Genomic DNA, 19,419 nt, shown 5'->3' with positions numbered 1-19,419 from the left:
ATATGGGTAGAATACCATAGCCAATCTGGGGGTGGAGGTACTAAGTAAAGGATTGTGTAGCTAAGATACCCTGCAGGACTGCCGTAGCAAAGCCTGCTCTGGATCTGGAGTATAAAGGTAAATTGTAATGCTTAGCAAATGTATGCACGGAGCTCCATGTAGCAGCTTCTAAAATGTCCTTGGTAGCCACCCCTCTTAGGAAGGCTATGGTGGTGGCTGTGGCTCTCGTGGAATGAGGTCTAATGTTAGCTGGCACAGTTTTTCCATGAAAGGAGTAACAAAAACAAATGCAATTTCCTATCCATTTTGAAATAATCTGTTTGGAAATTGCTTTCCCTTGTGCCCCAGCAGCATATGCTACAAACAGCTGGTCAGTCTTTCTGTAACTTTTAGTTCTGTCCAAGTAGTAACGCAACTGTCTGTGTATGTCCAGGGTGTGCAGAAGTTTTTCCCCTTTATTTTGTGGTTGTGGGAAGAATGTAGGCAAGTGAATCGCTTGGTTCAAAGATACCCTGGATACCACCTTTGGCATAAATGTAGGATTGGTTCTCAATGAAACTCTGTCCTGATGAAAGATAAGAAATGGCTGTACTGCCATTAGAGCTTGTAACGGATACTCTTCTTGCTGAGGTTATGGCCAGAAGGAAGGCAGTTTTCCAAGACAGAAACTGTAGATCTGCAGATGCTGCTGGTTCAAAGGGAGGAAGTGTTAGTTTTTCCAACACGAAGTTAAGGTCCCAAGTAGGTAGAGGTGGTTTCCTTGGAGGATTGATGTTTTTGATTCCTCTCAGAAACTGTCTCAGGAGAGGATGAGAGAAGACAGGTGGATTAACATTGTATTCTGCTGAAATTGCTGAGGCATGTATCTTAATGGAAGAGTAAGACAGGCCGTTGTGGAACAATTCTGCCAAATATTCCAGTATATGTGCCATGTTCATCACTGTCGCATCTAGGCCCTTTGTTGTGTTCCAAGTGTGAAATCTTTTCCATTTTGCTGAATAAGCCTTCCTTGTGGTAGGCCGGCGAGCTTCCATAATAATATCCTTCACTCTCTGTGATAGCTTATCCTGAGGAGGAGTCATGGTATTTTCCAGGCAGTTAGCTGCAAGGTTTTCAGGTTGGAATGCAGAGTCTTGAAATTGTGCTGTGTCAGTAGAAGTGGCCATAGGGGGAGAGGCCACAGTTTTGTCTGTGACATGCTCTTTAACAGTGGGTACCAGTGCTGTCTTGGCCAGTCTGGAGCTATCAGAATCACTCTGGGCTGCTCTGTCCTGATCTTCTGTAAGACCTTGGTCATTAATGGTAGAGGTGGGAAAGCATACACTGTTAGAGCTTTCCAGCTGAAAGAGAGAGCGTCCACTTTCCATGCTTGTGGGTGGTATGTCCTTGAGCAGAATTTCTTCAGTTGATGATTGTGGGGGGAGGCGAACAGGTCTATTTCCGGCCTTCCCCATGATTGTGTTAGGAGTAAGAAGATGTCTGGGTGCAGCATCCATTCGTGTGCATCCATGGTATTTCTGCTTAAGCTGTCTGCCAGTATATTGTCTTTCCCTGGCACGAACTTGGACTGCAGCTGTATATTGAGTTTCAAGGAAAGTTCCCATAGATTCATTGCCAGTCTGCAAAGAGGGTAGGAATGGGTGCCTCCTTGCTTGTACCACATAACTGTGGCGTTGTCTGTCCTTATGAGTAGGTGGCCTTGATGAAGAAAAAGTTTGAAGGCCTCGATTGCGTGTATCACTGCCAGCATTTTCTTTTGGTTTATGTGCATGCGCAGCTCTCTTTGTGACCACAGCCCCTGGATACATCTGCCCTCCATGTGTGCTCCCCAACCTTGGTCTGAAGCGTCCGCAGTGATGGTTTGGTTGGCTCTTGGCTTGCTGAAGGGCAACCCACTGTTCGACTCGCAGGCTTAAGCCCACCACAGAAATTCCTTTTGAAGGCATGGAATGAGTGGGATCAAAGTTTCCAAGCTGTGACTGTGCTGAGTCCATAAACTCCTTAGGTACCATTGTAATTTTCTCATATGCAGCCTTGCTTGTGGAATCAGAAGAATGCAAGATGCCATGTAACCCAGGGCCTGCAGGATTTTCCTTGCAGTCAGCTGAGTTTGTCTTGTGAGATTCGTGAAGTAATCCGGTAGTTGTTTTTGTTTTTCTTCTGTGAGGAAGGCCATTTGGGTGGTTGTGTCTAGATCCGCACCCAGAAAAGTTATTCTTTGGGATGGAACAAGTCTTGATTTGTGGATGTTGACTGTATATCCCAAGGTCCATAGTAGGTGGATGGCATAATCCAAGTCCTTTAACAAAGTTTGCTTGCTGTCCGCTTGTATAAGGCAGTCCAGATATGGGTAAATTTGAATCCCCTGAAGTCTGCAGTGTGCAATTACTGATGCCAGGCATTCCGTGAATACTCTGGGCGCAGTAGATAAGCCAAAGGGCAATGCTGAGAATTGATAATGCTCTGACCCTGCAAGAAACCTGAGGTGTCTTCTGCAACTTTGTCTGATAGGGACATGCAGGTATGCCTCCTTGAGGTCTAGAGTCACCAGCCAAGACCCCTTGCCCAGCATGGGAAGGAGTTGCTGTAGAGTCAGCATTTTGAATTTTGGCACAATGAGGTAAGTATTCAGTGCGGACAAGTCGAGAATAAGCCTCCATTGATTTTCTTTTCTTGGAACAAGGAATAATCTGGAGTAAAATCCTTGGCCTTGTTCTGGAAGAGGTACCTTTTCTATAGCTTTCATTTGTATTAAGTTGGAAATCTGTTTCAAAGCCTCTGCCCTCTGATTTGGTGGCAGGTCCGGCATGCCTTTTCTTTTTGGCAATGTGTGGAAATGGAACCTGTATCCTTTGTCTATTATTTGCAGTGTCCATGTGTCCCTTGTAATGCTGTGCCAATTTTTTGAAAATAAAGAAAGCTTTCCGCCCAAAGGTGCTTCTAATTGAGCCCTGGTCGGCAGAGTCAAAACAAAGTCATTGAGTCTGTCCTGGTGTAGCAGTTGTAGTTCCTGCACTACCTCTCTGGTTGGGAGGCTGCGATTGACGGCCTCTGTAGGAGCCTCTAGCTTGCCCTCTACCTCTGGCATGCCTATTCCTGCCTCTGTGAGATCTGTCTGAGTCCGGAAAGGACCAATTCTTAGTAGGCCAATTTCTGCTGAATCTCGGTGGTTGGACTTGCAGAAAGTCTTTGACTGTTTGCACAGATTTTGCCTTTTCTTCAAATTTCTTTAAGACCTCTTGAGCCGTGGAACCAAATAATTTTTGCTTTTCCATAGGAGCATCCAAAAGCTTAGCTTTAACATGGTCTGGCAGAGATTGTTCCTTGAGCCAGGCATGCCTACGTATGACTGCACCTGTCATAGCTGACCTACATGAAGCTTCCAATGCATCATAACCACACTGCAAGAAATGGTTACTAACCTGCTGGGAGTTATGTACCAGATCCTGAAGGGATTTGCGATCAAGGGGTTCAGAAGACAGTTTCTTATGCAATTCATCTAACAAATACTCTTGGTACTGTATCATATGAAATTGACAATTTAATGCCCTCATGGAAAGAGTTGCAGAAGTATACACTTTCTTACCCCATCTCTCTAAAGCTCTGGACTCTCTTTCAGAGGGTAGAGGATTTCTAGCAGTGGCAGCTGCAACCCCTTTTGGGCCCTGGGAAATAGTTTCTGGATCAGCAGAGTGTGGCCTTGTACAGGTGTAGATGTGAATCCGGGACCCTGTAGTACCTATCAGGCTTGGCAGGAGCCAGTGGGAGAGAGTCAGGGGCTGTACTAGCATCAGAGTACACATCATCAATGACATTCAAAACAGGAGGTATAGCTAAAGGCCTATGCTGAGGTAAATGTAAAAAGGTCCTTAATCTCTTTCTAGAATCAGAGAATTCCTGACCCTGCCATTGAAAATGTTCTCTCAGAGTGTAACGTCTCTCCAAAGGAAAACTCTTCAGGAGGGGAGGCCGAGGGAATAGATTCTTCAGCATCAGAATCCTCGTAGGCCGAATAAGCCTCCTCCTGGTGGTCTGACAGAGTAGAGCCATCAGAGGACTCATCTGAGGAGTGGGGGTCAGAGGGCTCAACCCTGGGCCTTTTGTCTGGAGGTGGTTGACAGCCCCTGTCCGGATAAGGTTGGGAACCTCTAATTAAGGAGATAAGATCCTCTGCTAAGCTAAGAATCTGTGAGCCAGAAGAGGGTCTCTGAGAGGTAACCTTGGGAGGCAAAGCTTTAGAAAGTTTAGCAGCTTTAGCCCTAGAGAAAGCCTTAATGGACATGGATGCAGGAGGTCTGGCTGCACCACGTGCAGGAGTAGACTTGTCTGAAGGAATGGTCTCGGAAGGTTCCTGGACACCAGTTTCAGTAGGAAGTTCAATAACCGACTCGGCCGGGGCCTCCTGGGCCGAGGTAGTCGGTTGTGCGGTTTCGGTAATCGGAAGTACCAAGGACTCTGTATCAGCCGAGACCGAGACACTCGCGGTAGGCCTGACCATGGTTTCAGCCGAAACCACGGCCCGCGTGTGTCGGTCCTTGTCCTTCCGTTTCTTAACTAAATGCGAAGTCGGAGTCTCCGACAGCATCTTGTAAGCAAAACTAGCCCCAAAGAATTCCTCTGCAAACTCCGACCGACGTCTAAGAGTTCGTCGGTTGAAGGAGGCACAGGCTGAACAGGCCGAGACGTCGTGGTCTGGGCCTAGGCAGGGGAGGCAGTAAGAGTGGAAATCCTTATGAGGTATTTGTTTCCCACAAGTTAAACAATTAACTTTATCTGACATCGGCTGAGGCAAGAAAGAGTCCCCAACGGGGTACTTAGCTTTTTCGAAGTCTTCGGTAACTGAATCACAGGAGCTGGCCGACCGGCACTTCCAAACTGCTTCTGCTTCGGGCACCACGCGGCAAGAAAGACTGGGGAAAATGGCGTCGGCTGATGCTTTTATACCCCAGATGCTCTGACGTCGGGGAAAGTGCGACATCAGCCGAGGCCAGACCCAGACTTTGGAATCCGGCCGACCGAAGGGCTGCCTGAGGCAGGACAACCCATATGTGATGACTGGAGATGCATCCTTGAAGGACATTACTGTCTCTATGAAAAATCAAGTAGGAAGGTTTGACTGAATGTGCTTGTAACTCGGACAATCTTCTGGCGGATGTGAGAGCTACTAGAAAAATGGTCTTCCACGAAAGGAACTTCAATTCACAAGACTGCGGGTTCAAAAGGCAGGGAAGTAAGTTTGGACAGAATGAAATTTAAATCCCAAGGAGATACAGGTTCCTGAAAAGGAGGTATTAGCAAGGTAGTGCCTTTTAGGAAAGATTTACAGAATCTGTGAGCCATAAGATTAGGCTCATGTTGTCCCAAATGAAAATTGGAGAGTGCTGCCAATTGAACTTTGAATGTAGCAGCAGCTGATCCCTGATGAAAAAGTCTTGTTAGGAATTCTAACACCAAGGGAATGCAGGCTGTGTAAGGATCTACCATTTATTTCTTTTGCCCAGATAGAAAATCTTTTCCATTTGCTAGCGTATCATTTTCTGGTAGAAGGCTTGTGGGAAGATGCGAGGATATGAGTAACTGCAGGTGAGAAATCATGAAACCTGACTAGGGATGGAAGTGGAGCAGCCATGCTGTCAAGTTGAGGGTGCGGAGGCAGGGGTGGAATGTGCCTGACGTGTGTGTCAGAAGGTCTGGTACTGGGTCCAGAGTCCATGGATCGTGCAGAAGGTGGGGCCCGAGAAAGAGGAACCATATCTGATGAGGCCAGTAAGGAGTGATAAGAATCATTCTGCTTCCCAAGGTCTTTGCTTTCTGGATCACCTTTGATATCAGCTGAAAGGGAGGGAATACATAAAGTCCCGGGGGCCAATTGTGAACAAGTGCGTTTCTCGGTGCCCCCCCCCCCAGGGGGGGATAAAGGAGAAGTAGCTGCTGCATTTGGCATTGAGTGGACTGGCAAATAGAATGCAGGAAGGCTGTCCCCCATTTGCAGAAAATCTGTTCCGCGACTTTCTGATTCAGAGACCACTAGTGAGGCATCAAGATTGCCCTGCTGAGCTTGTCAGCTATCACATTGGTTGTCCCCAGAATATGAGTTGCAACTAGAAAGCATTGGGAAGATATCACCCACTGCCAAACACGGAGAGCCTCTCGACATGGGGGTAGGACCCGGTTCCTCCTTGCTTGTTTATATACCATACCACTGATACATTGTCTGATTGAATTGCTATTGTCCCTAGAAGAAGAAAGTCGTGAAGTGCTTGCAACGCTAGTAGCATCACTCTCATCGCTAGGACAATGATATGCAAGTGAGTCTCATGATCTTGCCATGTGCCTTGGACAGTCCTGCCTAGATAATGCCCCCCCCCCATCTGGGTGGCATCCGTGGTCACAGTAGCAATGGGTTGGCTAGGAACGAAAGGTGTTCCTATTGTTAGTTTGTCGTAATTAATCCACCAATGAAGGTCCTTTTTGCAAGATTCCGTTATCACAATAGGATGAGACAGAGGTAGAGGTTGAAGGTACCACTGGGAAAAGAGTAGCCATTGAAGGATTCTCATACGTACTCTGGCTAGTGGAACTAGAGTTATGGTAGACACCATGGTTTCTAAAAGTTTCAGCACTGTCTTGGCTTTGACTCTTTGTTAAGGAAGTAGACTGTATATATATGTTGTCTCAGATTCTGTATTCTGTCTGCAGGAAGCAGAGCTATCATGGCGTGTTGATTTCTGCATCGATAAAAATCATATATTGAGACAGCAACAAGGCAGACTTTTCCCAATTTATCATAATCCCTAGCTGAGTGCAGAGTTGGACGGTTGAAACCTTAGCTTGTAGAAGTAGGTGCCTGGTGGTGGCGGTCAGGAGCCAGTCTTCCAGGTATGGAAACACTTGGAATCCAAGACATCTCAAGTAAGCTGTCACTCCTGCCATGCATTTGGTGAACACCCTGGGGGCTGTGGTGAGAACAAAGGGCAGAGCACGAAATTGGTAATGACAGGCTCCCAGCCGGAAGCATAAATGACTCTTCGATGCTCTGTCTATTTTTATGTGGCAGTACGCATCTTGGAGGTCTATGGAGCACATCCAATTGTCTTTCCCTAAAAGAGGGAGGACAGACTGCAGTATTGCCATTCTGAACTTGGCCTTCTTCACTGATTCGTTTAATTTGCTGAGGTCCAAAATAGGTCTCCAGTCTCCTGTTTGTTTTGGCACTAAAAAGAATGTGGAGTAAGTTCCTAATCCTATCTGGTCTGAGAGGACAGTTTGGATGACTCTTTTGAAGCAACTTTTGAAATTCTATGGTTGCTTGATCCCTGTGATTGGGTGGAACATCTGGGATTTTCTTGGTGGTATAGGGTGGAAAAGAGAAGGTTATGGAGTATCCTCTGGTAATTATTCTTTGTACTCACTTGTTTTGGGTGATGTCATACCAAGCTTCTGTATACAAAAACAAGCGACCCCCGACTGGCTCCAGAGAAGCGCAGTCGGTCCCCACTTCAGGAGTGCCGATAAGAGCGTCCACGAAAAGAATTGTGGCCACCCTGATTTTGCGGACCCACCTGCCTCTAGGGCACTGTCTACCGTTACTTCCTCCTCCTCTGCCTCTGAAGGAGGAATCACCCTTGTGTCCGGGAAAAATCTCTGCGATATCTTGAACCACATTTTCCCGCCTCTCTGACCCTTAGGATATGGTCTAGAAGTGACGGAAAAATGTACTCCCATGGCAGAGAGAGTTTTCCCTTCATGCTCACACCTGGCGAGTGCATCTTTTACCTTTGGTCCAAACAAAGAGGAACCATCAAAGGGGGCGTTAGTAAAAGTAGATTTGAAGGGCTCCGCAAAGCTACATAAACGCATCCAGGAGTGTCTCCTAAGGGAAACTACTGAACCTGCTGCCCTACTCACTCCATCTGCTGCATAGGATATCAGCCTCATGGAGGAGTTAACAATGGAATTATAGTGGACAACTGAGCAGTAACCTTGTCAGGGACTCCTTCAGCTAATGTACCTTGGAGAGCATATCCTAGCTCCTTTAGATCTCTTTGAAGCCTAGTAAAATGGGTGAGGTAATTCAGCAATCTGAGTGTAAATGCCACTGTAGAGAAGATACGCTTCCCGTATCTATCCATCGTTGGATACTCCTTGTTTGGTGGATGGACAGATTAAGAATTCTCCACTAGTTCCTTCTTTGTGGCTGCCACCACCACCATAGCATCTACAGGCACACCTTTGGTCAAAAATTATTTCTCTTTGGAGGCTGAAATAAATTTGTTGGGTCTTCTGAGGACTGATTCCACAGCATCAGGAGTTTCCCACACCTTTCGACTAACTACATCCAAGAGCTCATCGAAAGGTGGAGACACCCAAGAGGCTGAAGGTTGAGACTCGAAAGCCTTCAGGTACACCGACTCATCAGAAAGGATGACAATGGGCCAGTCACCTCTCTGTATCAGGATCTCCAAGATATCTACAAAGGAGATACCATCAGAGGATGACCTAGGGGACCCTTCTGACTCCTCGAGTTCAGTGTCAGAGGTAATGGACTCATCAGGGGAGTCTACATGCTTTCTCTTGCAAGTTCTCTTCTGAGGGGCTCCTCAGAAGGGTATTCTGGGGAGGTCTCTGAAGACTGGGGGCCACCCAAGGGTGGCCCCTGAGGCTGTGGGTCTCTGCTGCCAAGAGAGAGAGATAGTGCTGAGACAGATGTCTGAGCTTGAGGAAGAACTTCAGTATCCAAAGCCCTAGACAGCACGCTCATCTCGAATGCAGAGCCCTCTGGCTCAGAGGGCTGTCATGGTTCTGAAGAAACGGAAGTAGCCCTCGGCTCCAAAGCAATCGGCTCCAAGACGGATGTAGGAGCTGAGCTCAGCTTAGCCGATGCACCGAGAGGTAGGCTCGGAACCAAAGAAGTTCGTGTCCAAGTGTCCCTGTCTGGGCAGACTGGTGAGCTTTGGCTCAGAGACACCAAGGACAGCGCCGAAGATGTCAGAGTGGAACTCTGCTCCGAAAAGTACACAAGAGGTGCTGGAACCGAGGGTTCCACAACAAGTGGCACTGATAGCTCTGGCTCCGAAGGACCAACATAGCTCGGAGGAGGAACAGCAACAGGGAGTATGGTCTTAGATGGCTCCAGAACTGACTGGGTCAGAGCCAACAACAATTTAGGTAACACTAACAACCTCAAGATTCTAAGCACTACTCTCTCTACATCCTCTTCAGATAGACATTTGGAGGATCTGGAAGGTACGGTAGGTGACCTAGATGTCTGCAAAATAGGAGATCTGAGAGTTGGGGAGACCGGCAATAATTCTCTAGACCGGCTCAGAGGTAAATGTTCAGTAGTCGGCTCCGAAAACTTGGGGCCAACACTGGAGTGTCGATATTGATAACTTCGACCAGCTCCGAGGACAGTGGAGCCAAAGAGGTAGAAGGTTTGTCCAATTTTGAGATTTTCTGAGGAGGTCCAGATAAAACAAACAGTCGGTGTGGGAGAATGTCTCGTGGCTGAATTGACCTTCTCTTTTTTAGAGGAAGGAGATCTAGAATGTGAGGATGACGAGCTGGCTAAATCCTCCTCAAAAGGAAGGCTTAAGGAGACCTTTCAGGTTCAGTTTGCTCTTCCTTTCCTGGAGAACTCGAGAACTGAAAGAGTGACAGAAAGAACATGTTTCCTGAAGATGTATGGCACCGAGACAGTAAACACAATTACTATGTCCGTCAGTTATTGACAATTTTTGGGAGCATTTGAGACACTTTTTAAAACCCGAAGGTTTATGATCCTTAGACCCCTTAGACAGGTTTACTCAAACAGAAACACTAGGGAAAACAGAAAGAGAGGACAAGGTCCTCTAACTTAAATGGGCCTAGCTCTGCAAGAATCACTGCACACAAGGAAATACAACCGAGAACTAGTTCCTCTAACTTAATCGGGCCTAGCCCTGCTGAGGAAATAACACCAGAAAAAGGTTAATAGAGGACTAGGTCCTCTAACTTAAACTGACCTAGCCGTAAATAGAGAAGAAGCTAAGTCAAGAAGAAAAGCTAACAAAAATTAAAATTTTCAACAAGCTAATTACTAGCTAATAATAGTAAAAAACGCTGCACACAGCTATTAATAATAATACTATTCTAGCGAAAAAACAATATTAGAATAGGTCCTGACTCAAATACGGACCTGTGCTGATAAGAGTAAAATATCAAAAAACTAGCACACAGGCAAGGGATACCACTCGGAACAAAACAGGCCTGCGGAAGCAACGGCCAACACGTTCTCAATAACAACTTCACAAAAAAGCAAAAACACACTACTATTTCCTACCTATAATAACTGCGACTAAGCTATATAAATTAAGCTAATACTATATACCAAAAATATCCCTATGAACAATAATAATGCAGAAAAAAATCCAACTTAGCCATGGCCAAGAAAGAGAGCACTTCTGAACTCGTAGACAAGGTAAACGAGCTCTAGGGATTCTTACTAGTGCACTATGGGATACCTATCTTGCCATGAGCCAACTGAGAGACTTCGAGCTTTGTTATCAGAAGAGTCTAAGCAGAGGATCGGCTCCAAACCCATATGCAAGAATGAAGGCGAGATAGGACTACAGAACATCTATTGATAAGCAGACAGCTGTCTGGACAGTGAGCACGGGGGCAGACGTCTGCAACAGTGAGCATTGGAGCATACGTCTGCTGGAGGGATGCTGGGAGAATAGATGTCTGAATCAACATCAGCAGCAGAAATAAAGCATGAAGTTTATGACACCACAGGACAGTCCTGGCTGCAGCTGCATCAGTGGTACTTACAACATAGTAATTTTATTTGGTTGCACTTCCTTACCAGTAAGTTAGATTACACAACAAAGTAACTCCTTTTTCAGCAGAGGCCCAAGGGAGGGGAAGGAATTTGCAATACAATATTAAAAGGAAAAGTCTCAAAAGGGAAAACACAAAATGGTCTACAAAGAGTTGTTTGGAAAACTACAGAGTTAAAGAACTGTGGGTCAACAGTAACTTTGATCATCATACAATCTGAAACAGCATCATACAATGGCATTGTATACAGTGTTGTAGTAAAAAAATAATTCTATTTAACAAAAGTAGAGAAGCAAATTAATATGAATGAGAGTTTAAGATTCGAACAGCGATGATACAAAAAATTAGACATGTAGGTAGCATAACTTCTCTGACAGTAATAGCGCAGATCTGAAACAAGTCTGAAGACTTTCTAAACAAAGGAGGAAAAGTTATTACATGAATTGGAGGGGAATTCTAAAATGAATTGGGGTTGCCTCAACAATAGCTGGAAGCTCCATTACCATTACAGAAGAGAATTTGATTCTACCTTCTGAAGTATGTGCCACAGTTTACCTTACATTAACTTTTTCAAGGGTGAAAGGACCCCAAATTCAGGGCTTTCAGCTCTAGAACCTGAAGGGGAAGAAGATTTAACAACCTCTTCAACTTTTACATCTATGTTTAACTGATCTATGCTTTCTTGCTGGAGAAGTTTCCTCACCTAAATCATGAATGGAAGGCAAATACCCACAAATGGATAAGTTATATTGCTATTTTAAATTTTCTATGACAAAATTCTAGACGATTTATGATTATGACACAAACATTTGATAATGTCATTGAATGTAATACAAATGAACATAAGGTGCTATGCCTAATACTGAGGCAGATTAAACACTCAGTGTGACTCTTGAGGGAGGTATCTGCTTAAAGCAGAAATTAATGATCAAAAATGAAAGGGAAAAGGATGTTAGGCCTCAACAGAAAGTACAGTTGTGCACACTTACCATAAACGTAGATGTTTGAGTGTATTCACTGTTGCAGTCATTACATTTGGGTAATCTGCTGGCAGGTTGCCCTCAGACGGCCTGAATTCCAATGTCTTGGGTCCTGAGTCAGTTGCTGTCTTCTCTTCCATGACGTCAGGTCGTCAGGGGTACAAAACATGCAGCCGACGCCATTTTCTTTAGTTTTTCTTGCCCCCGATAAGGTAGCAATATTTTATACATTATATATATATATATATATATATATATATATATATATATATATATATATATATATATATATATAAACACACATGCATCAATATAAATTTTACGTTCATCTATAAGCAAATACACCACATAGGTTGTAGAAGATAGAGAAGGAAAGATAAACTGTAGAATGACAGGGGGATGGCGGGAGAGTAACCTGGACTGCAACAGTGAATACAATTGAACATCTACATTTATGGTAAGTGTACACAACTGTACTATGTTCTTCATGTCTCACTGTTGCAGTCATTACATTTGGGTAGAATCCCAAAGCTATGGTTGGGAGGCTGGAGCTAAACAGCATTAGGTGCGGCTATAAGGCCCTGCAGCACTGCAGTGGCAAAGCCTGCCCTGGACTTAGAGTAGAGAGGCAAATGGCAATGGTTTTTAAAGGTGTGAGCAGAACTCCAAGTAGCACCCTCTAGAATGTCTTTGGTTGGTACTCCTCTGAGAAAGGCTGCCGAAGTAGCTGCAGCTCTGGTGGAATGAGACCTAATGCCCATGGGCACAGGTTTACTATGGTGTAAGTAGCATAAACGGATGCAGTGGCTTATCCACTTTGAAATTGTCTGCTTTGAGATAGCTTTTCCTTCTGATCCTGCAGCATATGACACTAGTAATTCCTCAGTTGTTCTTGAGCTTTTGTCCTGCTCAAATAGAATCTTAGTCTGTGTATGTCCAAGGAATGCAGAATTCTCTCCCCTTTGTTCTGCAGATTTGGATAAAAAGCTGGCAAATTAATTCTTTGGGTAAGAGCCACACTGGAAACCACCTTAGGCATAACAGTAGGATTTGTCCTCAAAGACACCCTGTCTGGGTAAAATATGATAAAAGGCTCTACAGCCATGAGGGCCTGTAGCTCTGAAACTCTTCTTGCTGAAGTAATTGCTAGTAGCAGAGCTGTCTTCCATGATAAGAACTTCATATCAGCGGTAGCGGCTGGTTCAAATGGAGGTACGGCGAGCTTTTCCAACACATAATTGAGGTTCCATGCAGATAATGGTGATCTTCTAGGAGGTCTTAGGTTTTTGGCTCCTCTAAGATACTGCTTTAGTAAAGGATGAGAAAAGACTGGTGGCTCTGTATTGTAATGAGCCAAAATGGCAGAGGCATGGATTTTGATTGATGAGAAAGATAAGCCTTTGTCAAGCATCTCAGTTAAATATTGTAATATCTGAGGAATATGTGGTTCTGCTGTATCAGTTCCTTGTGCTTGATTCCAAGCACAGAATCTCTTCCATTTGTCAGCATAAGATTTTCTAGTACGAGGCCTTCTGGCTTCCAAAATGACATCCATCACAGCTTTACTGAGAGGTGTCATTCGTATGATTACATGATTAGCCATGCTGCCAGGTTCAGAGTCTGTAGTTGATTGTGCAGGATCGGATTGTTTTGCTGGGAGAGTAGTTGTGGTTTCTGAGGCAAGGTCCAAGCTGGGTACTGAGACAAGTTCCTTAGGATTGGGTACCAGTATTGGCAGGGCCAGTCCGGGGCGATTAATATCATCTTTGGCTTCTCTTTCTGACTTTTAGGAGGACCTTGGGTAGAAGAGGCAGAGGAGGAAAGGCGTAAACTGACAGGTTTTTCCAACTGAAGGATAGGGAGTCCACTTTCCATGCTTGTCTGTGATAAGTCCTTGTGCAGAATCTTTTCAATTGATAATTTTGAGGAGAGGTAAATAGATCTATGTCTGGGCTCCCCCATTTCTCTGTTATCATGCTGAATAGCTGTGGATTTAGCTTCCACTCATGAGGATCCATAAGGTTTCTGTTCAGTTTTCCCTGGCAGGAATTCAGCTTGAAGATTTATTTGGTAGGTCAAAGCTGTGTCCCACAGTGCCATGGCTAATCTGCAAAGGGGATATGAGTGCATGCCCCTTTGCTTGTTTACATACCACATGACTGTGGTGTTGTCTGTCTTTATCAGTAGTTGTCCTGGATGAAGTAAGTCCTTGAAGGCTGTTAGGGCATTTTGAGCAGCTAGCACCTCTTACTGGTTGATATGTAGATGCATTTGATTTGGTGCCCATATGCCCTGAATGCATCTTCCTGCCATGTGGGCCCCCTCAGGCATAATCTGATGCATCTGTTGTTAAGGTTTGGCTGGCAGGGGGTAGAGTGAAGGGACGTCCCATGTTTTGGTGACAGGCCTTTGCCCACCATAGAAACTCCTGTTGCAGGCAGGAGATGAGAGGAATCATTGTTTCCAGAATGTGCGAATGTTGACTCCATAAACCTTTTAAGTACCATTGAAGTTTCCTCATATGCAGTCTTGCATATGGAATTAGTAGGATGCAGGATACTATGCAGCCCAGACTCTGCAGAATTTCTTTTGCAGAAGACTGGGTTTTTGTTGCCATCAGTTTGAAATAAGTAGTCAGTTGTCTGTTTGTTTGGCGTGAGGTAAGCCATTTGGGCAGTTGTATGCAAGCTTGCACCCAGGAATGTCATCTTTTGAGAGGGTACCAGTTGCGATTTCTTTTCGTTTATTGTGTACCCTAGGCATGCTAGAAGCCTTTTCACAAATGTCAGGTGTCGTAGAAGAGTGTCCTTGTTCTCTGCTTGAATGAGACAGTCGTCGAAGTAAGGATATATTTGAATACTTCTTTGTCTGCAAAATGCAATTACTGGTGCCAAGCACTTTGTAAAGACCCTGGGCGCAGTAGATAAGCCAAAGGGCAGTGCAGAGAATTGGTAATGCATTAAGCCAGCCTTGAATCTGAGGTATCTTCTGCACGACTGTCTTATTGGGACATGCAGGTATGCTTCTTTTAAGTCTAAAGTCACCAGCCAAGCATTCTTGCCCAGCATGGGCAGAAGCTGTTGCAAAGTGAGCATTTTGAATTTTGGAATGTCCAGGTACGTGTTCAAAATTGATAAATCCAGTACTGGCCGTCACGCCTTGTCCTTTCTGGGTACCAAGAAAAGTCTTGAGTACAAACCTTGCCCTTTTTCCTGTTCTGGTACTGTCTGAATGGTCCCCATATCCATGAGGGACGTAACCTGTTTCTGTGCCTCTGCCCATTGTTTTTTTGGCAGGTCTGGCCAACCATTTGTCAATGGCAGAGTGTGGAAATGGAATCTGTATCCCTGTGGTACGATGTTCAGTACCCACTTGTCCTGGGTTAACTGCCAAAAAGCGCTAATTTTCCCCCTATGGGTGCTGCCAAAAGATAAGTGCTTGGTGTAGGCAGAGGGAAGTCATTGGGATTGCTTTGTGTACGTTTGCGCTTTATCTCCTCCAGATTTGGAGGTGGATGCGCCCCATTACTTTGACCTGTATGAGACTTGAGCCTGGAACCCTTAGGGCATCTGGATTTGCCCCTTTGAGCTCTGTCTGACACAAGAAAGGACCATTTATTTTGTAGGCCAGTGTCTACTGAATCTAGGTGGCTGCACTCATAAGAAATCTTTAACAGTTTGCATAGACTTACCTTTGTCTTCCATTTTCTTTAAAAACTCTTCTGCCCTAATACCAAACAGAGAATCATGCTGTAAAGGTGCATCCAGCAATTTAGCTTTAACATGATCGGCAAACTTTGTTCCTTTAACCAGGCATGCCTCCTAATCACACATCCAGTAACTGCGGCCCTGCAGGTGGTCGCTAGAGAATCAAAACCACATTGCAAAGTATGCTTTCCAACTTGTTCAGCTGCATGCAATAATTCCTGCAATTCCTTATTTTCTGCACGTTCTGAAATCAACATAATTTTCTGTTTCAGCAATCCCATAACATGTTGTTGGTACTTAAGCATATGAAATTGACAGTTTAAGGCCCTGATTGCCAAGGTTGCAGATGTATAAACCTTTTTTCCCCATTTGTCCAGCGCCCTTGAATCTCTGTCGGAGGGGATAGGGTTTTTTGCTGTTGAGGCCTTAACTCCTTTTGGACCCTGTGAACTAGTTTCAGGATCAGCAGCAGGGTTTCTAAATAAAAATTTATGAGTCAGGGACCCTGTAATACCAGTCAGGCTTACTGGGAGCCGGAGGTAGAGTCAGGGGTCAGGCCTGACTCCGAAAAAACATCATCCACAATGTCTAACACAGGGGGAATGGCTAAAGGCTTGTGCTGATGGAGGAGAAGGAAATCCCTGAGCCTCTTTTTTGATTCTGAGAATTCTTGACTCTCCCACTGAAAATGCTCCCTCAAAGTATGCAAGGGTTTTTCCAAATGAATAATCCTCAGGAGGAGATGCAGATGGAATAGACTCCTCAGCATCAGAATCCTCATAGGGAGGTATACATAATTCCTGATCAGAAGAGGAATCAGAAGAAACAGAAACCCGATCTAAAGATTTATAGTCAGAGTCTTGCCTAGGCCTCTTATCTGGAGGGGGAAGGGGTACCCCAAATCAAGGTGATAAGGTCTTCAGCCATTTTGATCATCTGTTTTTTAGGCATAGAGGCCTGTGCACGTGGCTCTGCCATTGGATATTTAGTTTTAGAAGGTGTCTTTGCCTTTGGTTTTGCAGCTTTCATCGGTTTGATATAGAAATGTTGAGGTCTGAATACACCCTCAGAAGCCGGTGCCTGCTCAGCGGCTCTGGACCAATCCGAGGGAGATACATCCGTTGGTCCAATACCTTGAGTACCTTGCGGCATGCCGGACTCCACATGGGTGTTGGTAGATGCCTGTGACTCGAAGGTAGTGGGTATCAGGGGCTGCGAAAGTGTCTCATTGAGTACCGGCGACTGGCTTAGGAGAAGCTTTGTCATCAGTTATGGATCTCGACTGCCTCTCTCTGTCCTTTTCTTTGCGTTTTGTGTACTCCGGTAGTCGGATTGCTATCCGACGACATCTCCGTGTAGTTAAATCTGTTTCCAAAATACTCTGATGCAAAAATATACCGACGCTTAATAGTGTGTTGGTTAAATCTAGCACAAAACAGACAGCCAGGCAAGGAATACAATATAAATGGAAATCCTTATGAGGTATCGGCTTCCCACAAGTAATACAATTATTAACTTTTTCTGACATCAGTAAAAAGCAAGAAAAAAGTTTCCCCAATGGGGTATTAGCTTTATTGAAGACTTCAGTTCTGAAACTCTAATGCAAATATTGCAGTAGTCGGCCGACCGGCACTTGCGAAATGCTACTGCTTCGGGCATCGTGCGGCAAGAAAGACTGAAGAAAAATGGCGTCGGCTGCATGTTTTATACCCCTGATGACCTGACGTCATGGAGGAGAAGACAGCAACCGACACAGGACCCAAGACTTTGGAATTCAAGCAGACTGAGGGCAACCTGCCAGCAGATTACCCAAATGTAATGACTGCAACGGTGAAACACGAAGAACATATGACAAAAAATAAGACTGAAATATTCTCCACTGGAAGCAAAACAATGACCCTACTTAGAAACGAAGATAAAACAAAATGTCTTACTAATCGTAACATGAAGCCTAGACATCAGGATAAGTCAGCAGCAGCCCAGTGCTACTTACAACCTGTGTTTTTTTCCCCTCAACTTTGGCCCTGTCACTTAATGATCACTAGCCCAATCCCAGCCAAATTAGTTCATTTACTGTCCCAGAACTAGCAGCAAAGGACAGCCAACAGGGGCCATCATTTAGGCAACCACTAATAGTGCTTTTATGATTTTCTTTTAGTTATGCTCTACCCAGCTTATGTGGAGGATATGCAAAGGGTGTCAGGGGTAGACAAACAGGGCTGGTACACCCAGCCACAGGTGGTATTAAATACTTGCCGCCCCATTCTCCATCAGAGAAATAATGTGCCCCATAGCCAAGTGCCCTCCACAAAATGGGCACAGCCGTCCATTACTGAGGTGCTACTAAAAGTCAGATCACTTGGGCTGTAGTCAGGGCATTATCATCTCTATATGGCACTAGTACAGACACCTGTAAAGAACTCTTACAGTGTGTAAGTAGTGGAAAGGCAGATGGCTCACTGCATTGTGGAATGAGGTAGCATTGATAACCTAAGAAAGTTATGTGCCAAGAATTAACTAAGAGCTCACAGAGATCCTCCATGCAGAGGTTAACAATACCAAATGCACTTTTTTAGAACAGTATACATATCTAGCTTCTAACTGAAATAAGTTCCACCATAACCAAATGGCAACAGTACATTCCTACAGTGAATAAGAAACCTACCTCTTTTAGGGACCTTGGCAGCTGATGGTTCTGGAGTTTCAGGTGAAGTCGTATCTGCACCATCTTCCACTGACTGAATCTATTGAAGAAAAGGATCATCACAGTGACTTACATTGTTGATAAACAGTGAAAGAAAATTACATAAACACCTTCAGAATCCGATATCTGTACCAACATGCAAAATGCTGTTTACAGGAAAGGGCAAACAGAAAACCACATTCCCTATTATTTATTATTTTTTTTCTAAACATCACATTAACTATTGCTAAAAGCATGCCATGAACTCCAATCTGGGTTTATTACATAAAATATACGCTATTTACTTTCCCTGACCACATAATATAAATGAGGCAATGTTTTACTAGATGCTCCCTTTTGTCTTGCAATCCTAAACTTAAGAAATTTATGGGAAATCAAACTGGATTTACAAATACAGGAATACAGTTAATATTGTTTTAATATTATCATAAGCAATTGATTACACCAATAACAAAATATCATTTAACTTTAATAAGCTTAGACATCAGCAATGCTTTGACATAGTTAATTGGCTACATCTTTTATTGGTCTTAGAAGAAAGTAATTTCTGAAAGGGTTTTCTGCAACTTATAAATATCCTTTACAATAATTCCTTAGCCTATATAAAATTAGGTTCTAATGTTTCAGAATCAATCTCTAAAGGAAAAAAGCAAGGCTGTCCACTATCACCTTGGCTTTTTACTTTAATTGTGGAACCATTGTGAATTACATAAGATCAGAACCAGATATTAAAGGAATACAAATAAACCACAATCTACACTTGAAAATACTTTTACTTGCTAATGATACACTCTAAATGTTGAATGATAATAAAAATTCGCTTAATGCTCTCTTTGAAATATTGAAAATTTTCAGTCCAATTCTGATCTTACATTTAATGAAGACAAAACAAAAATGTTATGTATAAATTACAATATGTGACATAGAAGGATTTTCTAAATACAATGTAAAAGATAATAAAATAAAATATTTAAGAACAATTTTAACTGAAAGCATTAAACATATTGCAAATATAAATTACAGTAATAGCTTGGATAACATAAACAATCTTAATAAAATGCAACAAATTCCTATTCTCGATAGAAGAGAGACTTTCATTAATAAAAGTGATAACACTAGCTAAAATATTTAAAATATATATATATATATATATATATATATATATATATATATATATATATAAAACATACAATCATTAACTCTATAA

The 19,419-nt window shown here is 43.7% G+C and overlaps 1 protein-coding gene across 5 annotated transcripts in view; it reads right to left on the bottom strand.

Moving 5' to 3' along the window:
* The window catches only part of DCTN1 (dynactin subunit 1), a 1,835,652-nt gene that overhangs the window by 1,705,732 nt on the left and 110,501 nt on the right, over positions 1-19,419 (bottom strand). For all 5 annotated transcript variants that reach the window (XM_044063298.1, XM_044063299.1, XM_044063300.1 and 2 more), the window contains exon 3: positions 18,174-18,252. In XM_044063298.1, the coding sequence (XP_043919233.1) occupies positions 18,174-18,252 (79 nt within the window). The remainder of the gene's footprint in view (positions 1-18,173; positions 18,253-19,419) is intronic.

This window comes from Protopterus annectens, chromosome 2.part1, assembly GCF_019279795.1.
Source record: "Protopterus annectens isolate FY-2018-M chromosome 2.part1, PAN1.0, whole genome shotgun sequence".
Classification (NCBI taxonomy): domain Eukaryota; kingdom Metazoa; phylum Chordata; order Ceratodontiformes; family Protopteridae; genus Protopterus; species Protopterus annectens.
The sequence above is the reverse complement of the archived record's forward strand: the minus strand, read 5'-3'. Positions and strand labels throughout refer to the sequence as shown.